Here is a 17,626-nt window from a genome sequence, read left to right as displayed (position 1 = left end):
TTTTGTCTACTTGCTATTTTTAAAAAGTGGCATCACATTTTTGTTTTCCAGTCTGCCAAAACTGCCCCAGAGTCCTGCAAATATTGGTAATTTACCACAAGTACGTTTGACAATTCCCTCGCCATCTCTTTTAGGAGCCTAGGATGCATACCACCAAAGCCAGGAGACTTGTCTACCTTTAGTCCCAATAGCTTGCCTAACACTTCCTCTTCAGTGATGGTGATTGTTTCTAGGTCTTCACCTGCTACGGCTGCCTCATCATTAATTTTTGGCATGTTGTTGGTGTCTTCCACTGTGAAGACAAACACAGAATACCTGTTCAATGCCTTGGCCAGGCATTTTGTATTGTTTGTATTTAAATTATGAACAAGATATCAAGTATGAATTTCCCAACATCTGCCCTTTGAGTTGTGTATTGCCGACTAATTATTTTTAAAAATCTGGTTTCACACGGTTCTTGTATAATTTTACCTGTAGTGTTGAAGATTTCTTGCCTTATTTCAGACTTAATTGGTAACCACTTGGCCTTTGTTCTTTGTTTTTGTTGATTTAAACAAGTCCCACTAATCATCATCCTATATGTGTGTGAAAATTGGTCATCTGTCTCACCTCGATTTACATCAACGTAGCATTTTGCTAGCTAAAAGCATACATTTGCAATTAAATTCAAACTTTTTCTTTTCTAAGAATGACTCTGACTTTGGTACAATTTTTACATCTTGCTTGCCTCAACTTGGCACTCAGTTTAGTTGTTCATATAAGGTAGGGTATTGTTTTAATAGCTGTAAAAAAGAAATGATATTTTATGTGTGCATGTGTTTATTTGGTGTGGGGGTGAAAGGGGAGGATTGCAGTTAACTCAGCTGGATGGGTTGTGTGTCGTTCATAATAATGCAGTAACTTGGATTTGATTCCTATTCTGGCTGAAGTAAACTTGGAGATCTGTGTCATTGCCCTGTCCCTGACATTGGAAAGCAATCGCAAAACTGTCAAGAGAAATGGCTCAGGATGAAGTATCATGGGCAAAAAAAATCAAAGACCTGCCTTCAGGGCAAGTAACTTGTGGAATGGAATAATTTCCTATGCAGGCAGATCCTGACCTATGACCGTCTTGTAATTATGGGTGCATTAATATTAATTTTAATTTGATATTCCAATATTTGCACATGTTTATGAGAAGCTACTTTATAATGTACGGTTTGGAGTTCCAACTTGCATACAATTTGACCCAAGAACAGAACACTTTTGTAACATGGTTACTACCCTGTAAGTACTAGTGCTGATACCAATGGGTTGCTGGTCCCTGTACCAACATTTATGTTTCACAAGCCATGAGGCAATTTACCTCAAATGACTTGTCCTGTTTTTTTTGTGTATTATGTGAAATATCACATCGATATCCTTAATATGTATAGATGACCTGAATCCCAATTTTTACTAAAGTTGTTTCTCCTATTAACTCAGGGATAAAGAACAAAGTTCTCCAATGTACAGATGCGGATTCTTACAAGAGGGTATCAGCTGTACAGTGTTTTATAATTGAATCTACTGTAACTAACCAAATTTACTTTTGCAGCATGGTTTGTTTTAAAAGAAAGCACAAATTAGATTTAAACTTGGGATTTAATTGTTAGGATGAGTTTGTGTCGGATTTGTGTTTTATTCTTTAACAGTAAATTGGTTATGCCAGCATTTATTGTCCACCTTTAATTGCCCTTGGAAGTGGTGGTGAGCTGATGCTTTGAATCACTTTGGTGTAGGTATACCCACAATTTTGGTAGGTAGGGAGTTCCAAGATTGACCCAGCAACACTTAAGGAATGGATACATTCCCAAGCCAGGATGGTACGTGGCCTGAAGGGGAACTTGGAGCTATAACTATTGACTTCTAGATGGCAGTGGTCATGGGTTGAGGAGATGCTGTTGAAGGACTCTTAATGGATTTCTGCAATCTTGTTGATAGTACAAAGTGCTGCTACTGAGCATCAGTTGTGGAGGGAATGAATGTTTGAGGATGTGACACTAGTAAGTGATCAACCCTGATTTGGATGGTGCCAAGCTTCTAGAGTGCTGTTGAAGCTACATTCACCGAGACAAGTGGGGAATATTCCATTCTACTCTTAACTGGGTGTCTCATATGTGATGAGCCAGGAAGCAAGTTATTCACTGCAGGATTTCTGATCTCTGACTTGCTCTTACAGTAGCTGTGTTTATATGGTCAACCCAGTGTGTGGCCAATGGTAACCATGTGTTGATAGTGGGAGATTCTGCTGTGGTAATTCCATTGAAAGTCAAGCAGACATGGTTAGATTCCCTCTCATGTCAGATGGTCGTTCCTGGCACTTGTCCTGCACAAGGTTACTTGTTATGTATCAGTCCTAACCTGGATGTTGACCTTCTCTTGGTGCACGTGGAGTCAGCCTAATTCAGTATTCAGGAACCAAATGACCTTTTTCAAATTTTCCACATTGCTGGGCAGATGCCAGCTATGTTGGTAGCTATATTGGAATGGCTTCTCTGAAGAAGCGCAAGACTCCAGTGTCTCACCACAATATTGTTAGGGTCCACAACCTTTTCAGTGTACAGTGTCTTCAATTGTTTCTCAAGATCATGTGGAGTGATGTGAAGACGAGGTTCTGTGGTGCTGGAGATGTCAGGAGGAGGCAGAGATGGATGTGTGCTGAAGGACTAGTAAAGCTCTTCTAGTGTTTTTCATTTAGATAGTGTCAGAAATTTGAGTATTGAGGTTATTGCAAGTTAATCTCATTTTCTTTGTGTTCAGCTCTGCTGTTGCGTGGAGTGCTGTAGAAATGCAAAATGTTTTTTTTGTGCTGACTCCATCTTGAGTCATTTAGTTTTAAAGATGCTGATGTGTACGATGTTATCTGTGGTTCAACAACTGTTGATTTAAACATTGCTTTTAGAAGATTAACATCAAGATTTCCACAGCATTTTCTAAAGAGTTTCCTACTAATGAGCTGTGGTTTGCTTTATGTTGTTATCACTTTACACAGAGTTATTAGTCTGCAGCATAGAAATAGATAGTTCCAAACCAACTGCTCTGGGCTATTAGTTCAACTCTTTGCAAGCTTCTTCATCTGACCCAAAAATTACGCTCATCTCCAATTCCCTTAAAGCCACTTTGATACTCACGTCAATTATTCTCTGTGATAGTGTATTCCACGCTCTTACCACTTAATAAATGTATAGAATTCAAAAGAAATATTTTTTCACTTATTAATGGCTAAGTTATGCTTATGACATTAAGTTTTGTCTTGCCACACACGAAAACTATGATGCATTTTTTTCTGTTTCTACCATGTCAAGCCCGGTCATAATTTTAAATGTCTCTATAAGACCAGCCCATTGACATTTTCTGCAAGTATTTTGTTATTTTGCGTATTGAGAAAAAATGTGACAATATAAACCATTCCTGCCCACAAGTTTTAATATTTTACATTCTGTTCCCAAAACTCCAAGATGAGCCTTTGACCACGCATTCATTCTATCAAAGCATTTTATGGTGCCCAAGCATCAAAACTCTGTGAAACACCATTTATCCACCCTTTTTGTCATTTTGTATAGCTACCCATAGCCTTTTTTAAAAATGTTGCAAATCCGAATATATTGCACATCGTAGAGTCCCTTTTTCATTATTTGTTACCTCAAAGAGCAATATGTATGTATATAAATATGTATAGAGCCTTTACTGTAATAACATTTTCAAAGCTTTCTCTGCAGGAGTAACATTAAACATAAGTTGGCACCAAGCTACATAGATTATCAGTGACCAAAACCTGATGAAAGAGATCAATTATTAAGGACTGCCCTTAAAAAGGGGATAAAAATGCTGAGAGGTTGAAGAGGGGCTTTCGGAGCATACAGGCCAGGCAGCTGAACATATACTCACCATGAAGTGGAGCAATTGAAGACTGTGCAACGGGCAAGAACTAAAGGACAGCAAATATCTTGAAACTTTAAGATTGAAGGGAATTATTTGAATTAGGAGGGATTTTTAATTAAGATTGAGAATTATAAAATTTGTGGTATTGCTTGACAAAGAGCCACCTTAGGTCAGTGACCATAGAGGTGATGAACGGATAGGATTCCATGTGGATTCAGGATATGGGCAGAATAACTTTGAGTTCACTTTTATAGAAAGTAGCGATTTGGAGGCTGCCAGGTTTAGTATTTGCATGGTAGAAACTAGAGGTAGCAAAGTAAAGAATGCAGGTTGACAACAGTTAGCTGAGGTGAGGTTAGAGCTAGGTGATATTACAAAAGTGGAAGTAAATGGATTTGGTAATAGAGCGAATGTGTGTTGGAAGCTCTTCTGAAGTTCCAGCAGGGTGCAGAGATCTTGAACAGTAGGCTGAGGACCAGGGTTTATAGCAAGATCTGGGGGAAAAAATAGCTTTGGTTTACCCAACATTTAGTTAAAGGAATTTTTTTCCTCCTTTAATACTGTATAGTGATTAAATAGTAGGAGAAACTAGAGACTGGCGGGGGGCGGTGTCGGGGTGGGGGGATTGAAGAATGCAAAAGGTTCATAAAGCAATTTTTAAAAAAAAATCCATGTTTTATCATATTTTCTGCCCTTGATGCTTTTATTAAATGTTGTGTAAAGCTTCCACTACCACCTCTTTGAAAACAGATGATAAACTCATTAATAGCTCTCAGGACTTGTCCTAGTTCCTTTATAGAAAGGTCTAAATTTACCATCTTTTGAGTTAAACTTTTGATTCTTTTACTTTTAACTTGCAAATGAAAAATGTTTCAGTTACAGTACTTAATGCACATGCTATGTGCATAAATAGCATGTAAGTATAAAGAGTATAATACAGGGTGGACAAAATATACACTGCTAACAGTAAAACTTCTTCAGGGTTTCCTACAATAAAAATAACTACTAATTAGAAGATGTGTTTTGTGGGGGGAGGGGGGGGGAGAAGTACAGCAGTAAATGTGGTTAATTCATTGAAAGTCAGATTTTTGATGCCTCATAATATCAGTTCTCATCTTTTTACATATTGCACAGTATTCTTGCAAAGGTAAATTCATGTCTTCAATGTGTCTTTCCTCTCAGATTGTTGTAAGTCATGCTCACTGAGACGTATAGACAGAAACAGACCCTTTGGTCCAATTCATCCATGCTGACCAGATATCCTAATAAATCTAGTCCCATTTGTCGTCATTTGGCCCATATCCCTCTAAATGCTTCCTATTCGTTTACCCATCCCCATGTCTTTTAAATTTCGTTATTGTTGCAGCCTCCTCCACTTACTCTGGCAGTTCATTTCATACACGTGCCATCCTCTGCATGAAAACGTTGTCCCTTACTTCCTTTTTTACCTTTCCCCTCTTAGCTCAAACCAATGCCCTCTAGCTTTGGACTCCCCTACCCTGGGGAAAAAGACCTTGGCTATTCACCCTATCTATGCTCCGCATGATTTTATAAACCTCTATAAGGTCACTGCTCAGCCTCCAGTGCTCTAGGAAAAGTAGCCCCAGTCTGTTCAGCCTCTCCCTAGAGCTCAAGCCCTCCAGTTTCAGCAAAATCCGAGTAAATCTTTTCTGCACCCTTTCATGTTTAACAACATCTTTGCTAAAGCAGAAATACCAGAAGTGAATGCAGAAGTCCCTAAGTGGCCTAACAAATATTCTATACAGCCACAATGCAACATCCCAACTCCTCCATTCAATGCACAATCTAATAAAGGCAGACGTACCAAACACCACTTTCACTACCCTGTCTACCTGTGATTTCACTTTCAAAGAGCCATGAACCTGCACACCAAGGTCTGTTTGTTCAGCAACACTCCTGTATGATTAAGTGTATAAACCTAGCCCTGATTTGCCTTACCAAAATGCAGCAGCTCACATTTATTTAACTTAAACTCCATCTGCCATTCCTCAGCCAATCTGATCAAAGTCCAGTTGTACTCTGAGGTAACCTCCTTCGTTGTCCACTACACCACCAATTTTGGTGTCATCTGCAAACTTACTAACCATACCTCTGAGACTAGGTCCACTGTATTCCATCTGCTCTAACCTTGCTTGCCAATCTATGATGTGGAACATTCTCAAAGCCCTTGCTCAACTCCATAGGCAACGTCTACTGCTCTGCCATCTTCAATCTTCTTCACTTCTTCAAAAAACACTCAGTCATATTGGTGAGACATGATTTCCCATGCACAAAGCCATGTTGACTATCCCTAATCAGACCTTGCCTTTTCAAATACATGTCAGCCCTGTGTCTCCGGATTCTCCCCAACAACATGCCCACCACCGATGTCAGGCTTGCCCGTCAATTGTTCCCTGGCTTTTCCTTACCACCTTTTTAAAATAGTGATACCACATTAGCCAACCTCCAGTCTTCTGGCACCTCACCTATGGCTCTTGATGATACAAATATCTCAGCAAGGGGCCTAACAATCACTTCCCTACCTTCCCTCAAAGTTCTGGGGTACACCGACCAGGTCCTGGGGATTTATCCACCTTTTGTATCTGAAGATGTCTAGCACCACAACCTCTCTAGTAATTTCAAGATATCACTATTTATTTCCCCAGCTTCCATATCCTCCTCCACAGTGAATACTAATGTGAAATACTCATTTAGTATCTCTAACATCTCCTGTGATTCCACACATAGACTGCCTAGTTGCTCTTCTGTATTTGTAGAAATGCTTTGGATCCCCCTTAACCCTATTTGCTAAAGGTGTCTTATGCCCCCTTTTTGCCTTCCTGATTTCCCTTTTTGAGTATACTCCTTTATCCTTCTTGAGGATTCACTCAACCCCAGCTGTCTATACCTGACACATGTCTCCTCCTTTTTCTTGACCAGAGCCTCAGGTTTTCAGGTCACCCAGTATTCCTGATACCTACTAGCCTTGCTGTTTGCACTAACAAAAACATACTCCCATTTTCCAGACGAACGGCCAGTCCTCAGCAAGGGGCTCACCTTTGTCCCCCTCCACCCACACATCAACGAATACCAGTCACATCTGGACATTGAGCAGTTTTTCCGCTGCCTCCGCCTCCACGTTTACTTCTCTAACTGTGAGCCTAACCCTCCCTCCACTGACCCCTTCACTGGCCTCCAACACCAGTCCTCCTGCTGGACACCACCCCCAGGCCTCCGACACTCCCTTGACCTCTTCATCTCCAACTGCCGTCGAGGTATCAACCACCTCAACCTCTCCACTTTTCTCACCCACTCCAACCTCTCCCCTGCAGAACGGACAGCCCTCCGCTCCCTCCGCTCCAACCCCAACCTCACCATCAAACCCGCAGACAAGGGAGGCACAGTTGTAGTATGGCACACTGACCTTTTACGTTGCTGAGGCCGGACATCAACTTTCTGACACCTCCTACCGCCCCCGGATCATGACCCCCCCCACCCCCCCCAGCCCCGAGCACCAAACCATTCACAATCTCATCACCTCAGATGACCTCCCACCCACAACCTCCAACTTCATTGCTCCCCAACCCCGCACCACCTGCTTCTATCTCCTTCCCAAAATCCACAAACTCACCTGCCCTGGTCGACCCATTGTCCCTGCCCCACCGAACTCCTCTCCACCTATCTGGACTCCATGTTCTCCCCCTTGGTCCAGGAACTCCCTTCCGACGTCTGTGACACCACCCACGCCCTCCACGTCCTCCAGAACTTCCAATTCCCTGGCCCCCTACACCTCATTTTCACCATGGACACCCAGTCCCTATACAGCAGCATTCCTCATGCAGATGGCCTTAAGGCCCTCCGCTTCTTCCTGTCCCGCAGGCCTGACCAGTCCCCCTCCACCGACACCCTCATCCGTCTAGCCGAACTCGTCCTCACCCTCAACAACTTCTCCTTCGATTCCTCCCAAGGCTAGTAGGTATCAGGGGGTGGCCATGGCTAGTAGGTATCAGGGGGTGGCCATGGGTACCTGCATGGGCCCAAGCTATGCCTGCCTCTATGTAGGTGACATGAAACAGCCCCTCTTCCGCACCTACACTGGCCCCAAACCTCACCTCTTCCTCCATTACATTGACTGTATTGGTGCCGCCTCTTGCTCCCAAGAGGAGCTCAAACAGTTCATCCACTTCACCAACACCTTCCACCCCAACCTCAAGTTCACCTGGACCATTTCCAACACGTCCCTCACCTTCCTGGACTTCTCTGTCTCCATCTCAGGCAACCACCTAGAAACTGTCCATTTCCATCCCACTGACTCCCACAGCTACCTAGAATACACCTCCTCCCACCCACCCTCCTGCAAAAATTCTATTCCCTATTCCCAGTTCCTTTGCCTCTGCCGCATCAGCTCCCAGAATGAGACATTCCACTCCTGCACATCCCAGATGCCCGCATTCTTCAAGGACTGCAACTCCACACCGCGCCCACCACCCCCCCCCCCCCCCCCGCCACAGGCGTCGAGAACGCCCTTGACTGTGTCTCTCATGTTTCCCGCAACACATCCCTCACACCGCACTCCCGCAATAACCGCCCTAAGAGAATCCCCCTCATCCTCACATACCACCCCACCAACCTCCGGATACAACGCATCATCCTCTGACACTTCTGCCATCTACAATCCGACACCACCACCCAAGACATTTTTCCATTCCCACTCTTCTCTGCCTTCCGGAGAGACCACTCTCTCTGTGACTCCCTTGTCCACTCCACACTCCCCCCAACCCCACCACACCCGGCACCTTCCCCTGCAACCGCAGGAAGTGCTACACTTGCCCCCACACCACCTCCCTCACCCCCATCCCAGGCCCCAAGATGACTTTCCATACCAAGCAGAGGTTCACCTGCACATCTGCCAATGTGGTAAACTGTACCCATTGTACCCGGTGTGGCTTCCTCTACATTGGGGAAACCAAGCGGAGGCTTGGTGACTGCTTTGCAGAACACCTCCGCTCATTCGCAATAAACAACTGCACCTCCCAGTCGCGAACCATTTTAACTCCCCCTCCCATTCCTTAGTCGATATGCCCATCATGGGCCTCTTGCAGTGCCACAATGATGCCACCCGAAGGTTGCAGGAACAGCAACTCATATTCCGCCTGGGAACCCTGCAGCCCAATGGTATCAATGTGGACTTCACCAGCTTCAAAATCTCCCCTTCCCCCACTGCATCCCAAAACCAGCCCAGCTCATCCCCCTCCCCCCACTGTGTCCCAAAACCAGCCCAGTTCGTCCCCGCCTCCCTAACCTGTTCTCCCTCTCACCTATCCCCTCCTCCCACCTCAAGCCGCACCTCCATTTCTGACCTACTAACCTCATCCCACCTCCTTGACCTGTCTGTTCTCCCCAGATTGACCTATCCCCTCCTACTTCCCCACCTATACTCTCCTCTCCATCTGTCTTCGGTCCGCCTCTCCCCCCCCTCCCCTATTTATTTCAGAACCCTCTCCTCATCTCCCTCTCTGATGAAGGGTCTAGGCCCAAAACATCAGTTTTTGTGCTCCTGAGATGCTGCTGTGTTCATCCAGCCCCACACTTTGTTATCTTGGATTCTCCAGCATCTGCAGTCCCCATTATCTCTGATCATATGATGTACCTAAATGACTAAAGGAATATGCATTTGTGGATAGATTCAGAACATAGATAACAATAAGCATTAACGGTCAGAATTTAAACTAATGGAATAAGAATGGATGAAAGCTAATTGTGATTTGACAACTTTAATGTGTCAAAAGTATTATTGGATTACAATAATATAATTTGAGCACACTCTGGCCTACAGCTGAAACTTGAGAGGGGAATTGAACAATTCAAGTCACAATCCATACTCTGATAAACCTAACATCATCTTAACAATGCATTTTTTTAATAAAATGCATTCTTTCAATTCCACACTCTGTATTTTAGTTTACAAGACATATCATCTAGAAGTTAAATGTACATTATGTGCAAAGCTGAACATTGAATAACTTGTACCCTTTTCTTTTGATAAGGTTCTTTGGTATTTTGTTTGTTACCTTAAACAGAGCTTTATTGAACAGAGCAGTCATTTCTGGATGAAGCATTGTAAAAAGGATTTCAAAAATGAGGAGCCCCAGGAGTATGAATCATGGCGTGAGCTATATTTGAGGCTTCATGATGAAAGAGAAGAGAAACTAAAAATATTGACGCAAAGCATTAGTTCAGCACATGCTAACAAGCCCAAAGGTCAGTGTGAACTTAATATGCTTTTAAGATGGGACCATGAAACATTTACATTGGTGATTCATTATAATGTTACTAATTATTCAAATTTGATAATTTTGTATATTATTAACTTGGAGTTAGAGGTCACTGCAGGAAGTGACCCTCTGTAGTTTCTTCGCCAACCTTGAAATTACATTAGGTTGAAATGAAGTTAATTTAAATTCAGTATAGTAAAGAAATTTCAGTACGACTGCTTCAAGAATTTTACACATGGCATTGTAATAATCTTTTTATTGACAATACAAGGCAAATTTTGAAAGCGACAATTTGGAAAGGTTGAAGGGGACCTTGCAACAGCCATATTGTTGGCTTTTCCTATTTAAATCTCTCAAGTTAAGTTTCAAAAATTTTGAGTTGCTGCCCACAGTGTTAGCTTTACCCATAAAATAAAGACAGAGAAACAAGCTTCGTTCTGAATCGGAGCAAAGGAAATAGAAGCAGGGGTAAGCCATTTCGCCTCTTGAGGCTGATCCACCATTCAACTACACTGTGGCTGATCTTCTACCTCATTGCCATCTTCCTGCGTTATCTCGATATCCTTGATATTTTTAATAATTTGAAACCTATTGAGCGCAGAGTTGAACATACTCGATGGAGCCTCTACAGCCTTCTGATGTAGAAAATTCCAGTCTGCAACTTTCTAGGTGAAGAAATACCTCCTCAGTCCTAGGTAGTCTATTTCTTGCTGTAAGACTGTCATTGAAGCATATAAACGTAGGAAGCTAGAAAATAGAAGCATAAATAGGCCAATTTTCCCTTAAAGCCTGCCCTGCCATTCAGTATGAACTTGGCTGATCATCCAACTCAATACCCTTTACCCGCTTTCTCCCCCCGATCCTTTGATCCCTTTATCCCAAGAATGAGAGCTATATCGTTTTATGAAAGTTTTTTTCAGCGTTTTGGCCTCAACCATATTGTTGCAGACAATTCCACTTTCTGGGTGAATAAATTTCTCTTCATTTCTGACCTGAAATGCTTACCCTTATCCTTAAACAATGGTCCTTGGTTCTGGACTCCTGGGACATTGAGAACATCCTTCCTGCATCTACTGTGCCTAATCCCTGTTCGAATTTTATACGTTTATATGAACTTCCCTCTCATTCTTCTGAGCTCTGAGTATATCCTAATTGATGCAGTCTCTCTTCATATGTCAGTCTTGCCATTCTCTCCCTTGCTAGAAGATCCTTCTTTAGATGAGGAGACGAAAACTGCACATAGTATTCCAGGTGTGGCCTTGCCAAGGCTCTGTATATTTGAAGCAAGAAATCCTTTTCTCCAGCACTCAAATCCTTCCACAATGAAGGTCAACATATCATTTGCCTTGTGTGCTTACTTTGTGATTGTCAGACAAGGATACCCAGGTCTTGGTGCATTTCTTTTCACAATCTATTGGTATTCAGATAACTTGCCTGCCTGTTTTTGCCATCAAAATGGATAGCCTGATGCTTATCTGCAAGATGCTTCATTTGCCCACTGACTTAATTTGTCCAAATTGCATTACTTGTCTGCATCCTCCTCTCAGGTCACCCTCCCACCCAGCTTTGTGTCATATACAACCTTGGCAATACGAAATGTACTTTCCTCATCTAAGTCATTAACTTATATTATAAACAGCTGAGGAACCAAGCACTGACCTGATCCCTGTGGTATCATGCCAGTTACTGTCTGCCACTTGGAAAAATGGCTGTTTACTCCTACTCTGCTTCCTGTCTCTCTGCCAACCATTTCTCTGTCCATTTCAGTACACATCCTCGATTTCCATACACTTCAATTTTGCATTCTGATTTCTGATGTGGGACTTAAAAATCCAAATAAACCACATCCACTTGTCCCCCTTCCCCACTCTACCAGTTATATCCTCAAAACATTCCAGATTTGTCAAACACCACTTCTCCTACATAAATGAATGGAGATGTTGATCTATTGGTATTATCACTGGACTAGTGATTCAGAGAGGTACTGTCCTGGGGACCTGGGTTTGAATCCTACAATAACATATGGTGGAATTTGCATTCAATAAAAATTTGGAGTTGAAAGGCTAATAGTCAGCATGAAATCATCCTCAATTGTCAGAAGGACACATTTGGTTCACTAAGGAACCTGTTTTGGCCTACTTACAACTCTATATACATAGCAAAGTGGTTGACTCTTACTGCTGTCTAAACAATTACAGATGGGAAATAAATGAATTTTTTTTTAAATACCCACGCTAACTCTGCCCAATCCTGTCACTGCTTTTCAAGTGTTCTGCTGTTCGATCTTTTATGACTCACTCTCTAGCATTTTTCCCATTATTGATGTCTAGCTAACTGATCTGTAATTTGTTATATTCTCTCATACTCCCTTTTCAAATAGTGGGGTGTCATGTGAGCTACCCTCCAATCCATTGAAACTGTTCCAGAGTCTGTAGAATTTTGGAAGACGGCCATTACTGCAGCTGCTATTGGTAGGGTCACTTTCTTAAGTATTCTGAGATGAAGGCTATCAGAGCCTGAAGAATATTCGTCTTTAATCCTCATAGTTGCCCCAAAACCATTTCCCTACTAATACTAATTGCTTTTAATTCTTCCAACCCTAGATCGCCAGATTTTTGGGATGTTATTTGTGTCTTGTGAAGGCAAATCTAAAGCATGTATTTAATTGGTCTGCCATCTCTTTCGCTCATGATTCTGAACCTCTATTGCCAAGGAAAATTCCTTCCTGTATCTATGCTGTCAGGCCCTGTAAGAATTTTGAATGCTTCAATGAAGCCATCTCTCTTTCTTCTAAACTCGAGTGAATACGGGACTTGCTTCCTCTGTTGTATTGGAGCAGTTTCCAGACTTGAAGGCCTGTCCCTTTAAAACAGTTGTATGATGTCCTGCAATGTGACATTTCAGTATACATGTACCCACCCCTCCTTCACTCCCAGTGTAATGGAATCAGTATAGCGTACTTCACTCAGTCCGCGAGCAAGGGACTTGGATTGTGCACTAGGTATTGCAACATTGTAAACAATTAAAATTTCAAAAATGTCTGCATTTCTGCTTTTCCACCCAAAAACCATGTTATATTCCATCTGCCGTGCCTTGCCCAATTATTTAGTATGTCTAATTCCTTTGCCTTTTCACGTCCCTGTCATGCTTTAATCTGCCTACAGCTTTGTATCAACAACAAATTTGGACATATTGCATTTGGTACCCACATGCAAACCATTGCTACCAATTGTGAAGATGAGATCTGACTAGTACTTTATCAAGTTTTAGCAAGTCTTCCCTATTTTTATGCTCTACCACTTTTGAAATGGGGAGTTCAAAACTAGTGTTGACGCTTCGCTTCTGAAGAAGGCTCCCAACCTGAAACATCAACTTCCCTACTCTCCGATGCCGCCTGACCTGCTGTGTTCCTCCGGCTTCACACTCTGTTAGACTCTGACTCCAGCATCTGCAGTTCTTGCTGTCTTCGAAATTAGAGGACATAAGTTTAAGGTGAGAGGGCAAAGATTTAAAAGGGGCCTAAAGGGCAACTTTTTCATGCAGAGTGTGGTGCATATGTAGAATGACCTGCCAGAGGAAGTGGTGGAAGCTGGTACAATAATGACTTCTAACAAGCATCTGGATGAGTACATTAGAAGGAAGGGTTTAGAGGGATATGGGCCAAATGCTGGCAAATGAGACTAGATTTATTTAGGATATATGGTTGTTGTGGGCGAGTTGGACTGAAAGATCTGTTTCTATGCTATATTGCAATGTGGTCTAAACAGTGATTCTTATGGTACCCCATTGCTTACCAATTGGCAACCTGAGAATAATCATTTATTCCAGACAGGGGTTTTCTGTTTATTTACCAATTCTTCATCCAGGCTAGTATATTCCCTGTCATCCCATGTGCTCTAACTTTATTTAATAACTTCTTGTATGAGACCTTATTGAAAGTCTTTTGAAAATCAAAATACACCACAACCACTGGCTTTCCCTGTTATCTATTATGCTAATAGCATCCTCAAAAAGCTCTAACATATTTGTCAAACATGATTACCAGTCCATGTTGGCTCTGCCCAAACAGATCATTCTAAGTATACTATTTTTTTGTAATTGTAAGGAACATAATTGAATCTACTTGTGTCAGGCTCTTCGGCAGATAGTTCTCAATTTTTGTCTGTCCTTCCTTTCTTAAACAGTGGGTTATATTTTCTACCTTCTAAACTGCAGGAATCTGTAAATATTTTGGAGGATAACCACCAACACCAAAAACAGTCTCTGTACAATCCACCTCTTTCAATGCATAGGCAGTTTTGCAAGTTTTTTTTTTCAAACGCACATTTGAATTAGTGTTCCAAACCTAAATTTAAAATATCGCTTTGAGACCTGATTTTCTTTTTCTTAAAAACAATTCTATTTTGTAAGCAGGAGAACATGATTTGACAAAATGCTGCACAAAAGATTAATATCCTCTCAGAGTAACATGAGCGGAGGACTGATAAATAGACAGTAAGCAGAGGATGGGGATAACAGCATGTTTTTAAGGTGGTGGATTCTAAAGCGTGGTGTGACACATGGGTCAGTGCTGGCACTTGGCTGTTTACAATTGATATTACTGACTTGAACAAAGGCTGAGGAGTGATGTGTAGAGCCAAATTTGGCGAAGACATAGAGAGGTGGGAATGCAAACTGTGAAAAGGACATAATGGCTGCTAAGAGATTGATTAAATTGGTGGCAGATAGAGAAATAAGTGGATAATTATGAGTTCATTTTGGAAGATAAAGTAGAGCTGTAGAACATTCTTTGAAACGCCATGAATCTTTTACAAATTTTATGAACAAAGTATATTTTTGGAAATAAATGTGGTTCAGGAAGTTTTGGTGCACTTGTACAAGGAAATGGAAAGTTTGCACACAGATTTCGCAGGAAGTTAGAAAAGAAATTAGCATATTTGCATTTATTGCAAGGGGATTTGAGTACGAGAGGGAAGTCTTGCTCTAGCTAAGTAGGGCTTGAGTGGATCCATACAAGGAATATTGTGTGTACTTTCGCTCTGTATAGCTAATGAAGAATATGCTTGCATTGGACAGGATACAGCAGAGATTCACTAAAGCAGTTCCTGTGATGAGAGAATGAGTAAATTGACCCAATTCTGTGGAGTTTAGAAAAATAAGAAGTGATCTTATTGAATTATACAAGAATTTGAAGGGCCTTGATAGGGTAGATACTGAGATGTTATTTGTTAGATACTGGAAGGTTCTTTTTTCCATGAGTTGAAGAATCTAGAACTAGGGAACCCTTAGGATAAGGAGGTGGCCACCTTGGATCACGATGAGGAGAAGGTTCTTTGCTTCAGGCATTGTGATCCTTTTCATTTCTCAACCCAGCGGGCTGTGAGTACTTCATTCAATCGTCGTGTATATTTAAATCTGAGATAACATAATTTAGTATCTCAATTCTCTGAGAGATCATGGGAGATGCAAATGGGAAAGTGGGATAGAGGCAGAAGGTCAGCCATGATCGTATTAAATCGTGGAGTGGGTTCAAAGGACCATTGCTGGCCTGCTTCTGCAAGATATCATGTCTTGTAGTTTCCAAACCAGAGACTTTGCCCTTTAACTGTTGTATTGATAGCTTGTGATTGACTGACTGATTGTAGATGTTATATTTTTGTTTGTGGATGGAAATTATTTTAAGAATTCTTGAGTGTTTTATTTCTTGGGTGTCTATGTCAGTATCTTTATGCTTTGCCTTAAAGCCGCAAAGAATGCAATTTGGTTTAAAAATAATTTGTTTCTCAGCATGCAGAAATCTCTTAGGCCTGCTCCTGGAGTGAGAAGATGACATTAAGTTACAATAGTGTAAAAAAAATTGTAATTGTCACCATCATTAGCATAACAGCTGGGAATGATGTAAATTTCATTGACTCAGCAAACGTCCGTTGCAATGCTAGAATGTGCCAAGAGGATAATGATTTGAACAATGATTCTCTCCTCAGGCCGTCAAGTGAAATTAGCCTATGTAAATACATCTGCAAAACCACCAAGAGACATTCTGCGCCAGCAAGGCAAACATCGCAAATCATGCTCTGCCCTTCTCAATTCTCCCTTTGGCAAAAACAAGTAAGTATTCTTAATACACAATTTTCACTAACAACTGAAACATGTTTAAAATGAAAATTGTACATATTGCATTTTTAAGGAGGTTATGCCAAACCTTGATTTAGGTTTGGAAGCAGCCAGAAAACAGTGGTTAATTCTAGGCACCAAACTTTGATGGTAATGCCTTGGAGCGGGTTCATTGGAGAATAATGAGAATGATGCCAGGGATATATGCTTCAGTTCTAAGATGCTGGAAACTGGAATCAGAAAAAGTTTCAGGAAGGCATGGACAAATTGGACCGAAGGGTCTGTTTCTGTGCTGTTTGCAATATTGCTCACTTTACACAACACACTGGTATCAAACGTTGCTGTAAAATGCAGGAGATGAAGCTGAAATACGCTGAAATATTTAGTTTACTCTTTAGAGAAAACAAGTTGCTATTAAATGCACAATTTTTGGAAAATACAAGGCTTTTCTCTGAGTATTGTAAGCTTTGATTTTGAAAACTGGTACTTTGTGAATACCATTTGAGTAATTTTAGCAGCTGACTAATCTGTCGTCAGAAACCTGCACAAAGATTTCATCTCAATTTGTTGTTAAGGACAGCTAGTGATTTACTGTTAATGCTGTGTCATATTTTGTTTTGTTTGCCAATTTCTTCTGGGCAATTGTTTTCATTATAGTAGTATATTTAATAGACAGTTTGGTTTGGAAAAACTATTTCTAGCTAAATTTCAGTTGAATTCAAAGCAGGAATAGGCCATTTGGCCCTTATGTTTTTTCTACAACTTACTAAGATCATGGCTGATGTATTTATGACCTGAACTCCATTTTCCTGTTTACCTCCTTCCCCTTTGATCCCTTTTGACCATTAACGATCTATCTAATTTGGCCTTAAAATAAAATCAATGATCCTTTTTCCTCTGCACTGAATGGAAAAGAATTCTACAGATTTATGATCTGGGGAAAAAAAATGTCTCAACTCTGGCTTAAATGGAAGGTCCTTAATTTTTTTAAAACTCATCCCTAGTTCTAGTTTTTCCCATGAGGCGGAAAGATCCTTTTAGCCCCCTTCCTGCTGAGAACTGACAAGATTTTGTGTGTTTCAGGAAGGTCGCTTATCCAATGCCTCCAGGCCTCCAACACTTCAAGAGCGTAGGTCTTCAGTGCTGTTCCTGTAGCGTTGTTGGGGCCCATGGCCTTTTCAATATCCAGTGTCTCCAGCCATTTCTTGGTGTCACATGGAATGGATCAAAATAGCTGAGTAATGGTATCTGGGATGCTGGGGAGTGCTGGGAAAGGCTGAGATGGATTGTCCCCTTGGCATTCTTGGCTGGGGATTGCGCAGATGCTTCAGTTC

The 17,626-nt window shown here is 41.5% G+C and overlaps 1 protein-coding gene across 3 annotated transcripts in view; it reads left to right on the top strand.

Annotated features, from left to right (window-relative positions):
• Positions 1–17,626, top strand: part of eloal (elongin A, like) — a 93,821-nt gene that overhangs the window by 70,096 nt on the left and 6,099 nt on the right. For all 3 annotated transcript variants that reach the window (XM_059645579.1, XM_059645578.1, XM_059645577.1), the window contains exons 8-9: positions 9,984–10,164; positions 16,163–16,286. In XM_059645579.1, the coding sequence (XP_059501562.1) occupies positions 9,984–10,164; positions 16,163–16,286 (305 nt within the window). The remainder of the gene's footprint in view (positions 1–9,983; positions 10,165–16,162; positions 16,287–17,626) is intronic.

Source organism: Stegostoma tigrinum, chromosome 4, assembly GCF_030684315.1.
Source record: "Stegostoma tigrinum isolate sSteTig4 chromosome 4, sSteTig4.hap1, whole genome shotgun sequence".
NCBI classification, from domain to species: domain Eukaryota; kingdom Metazoa; phylum Chordata; class Chondrichthyes; order Orectolobiformes; family Stegostomatidae; genus Stegostoma; species Stegostoma tigrinum.
The sequence above is the reverse complement of the archived record's forward strand: the minus strand, read 5'-3'. Positions and strand labels throughout refer to the sequence as shown.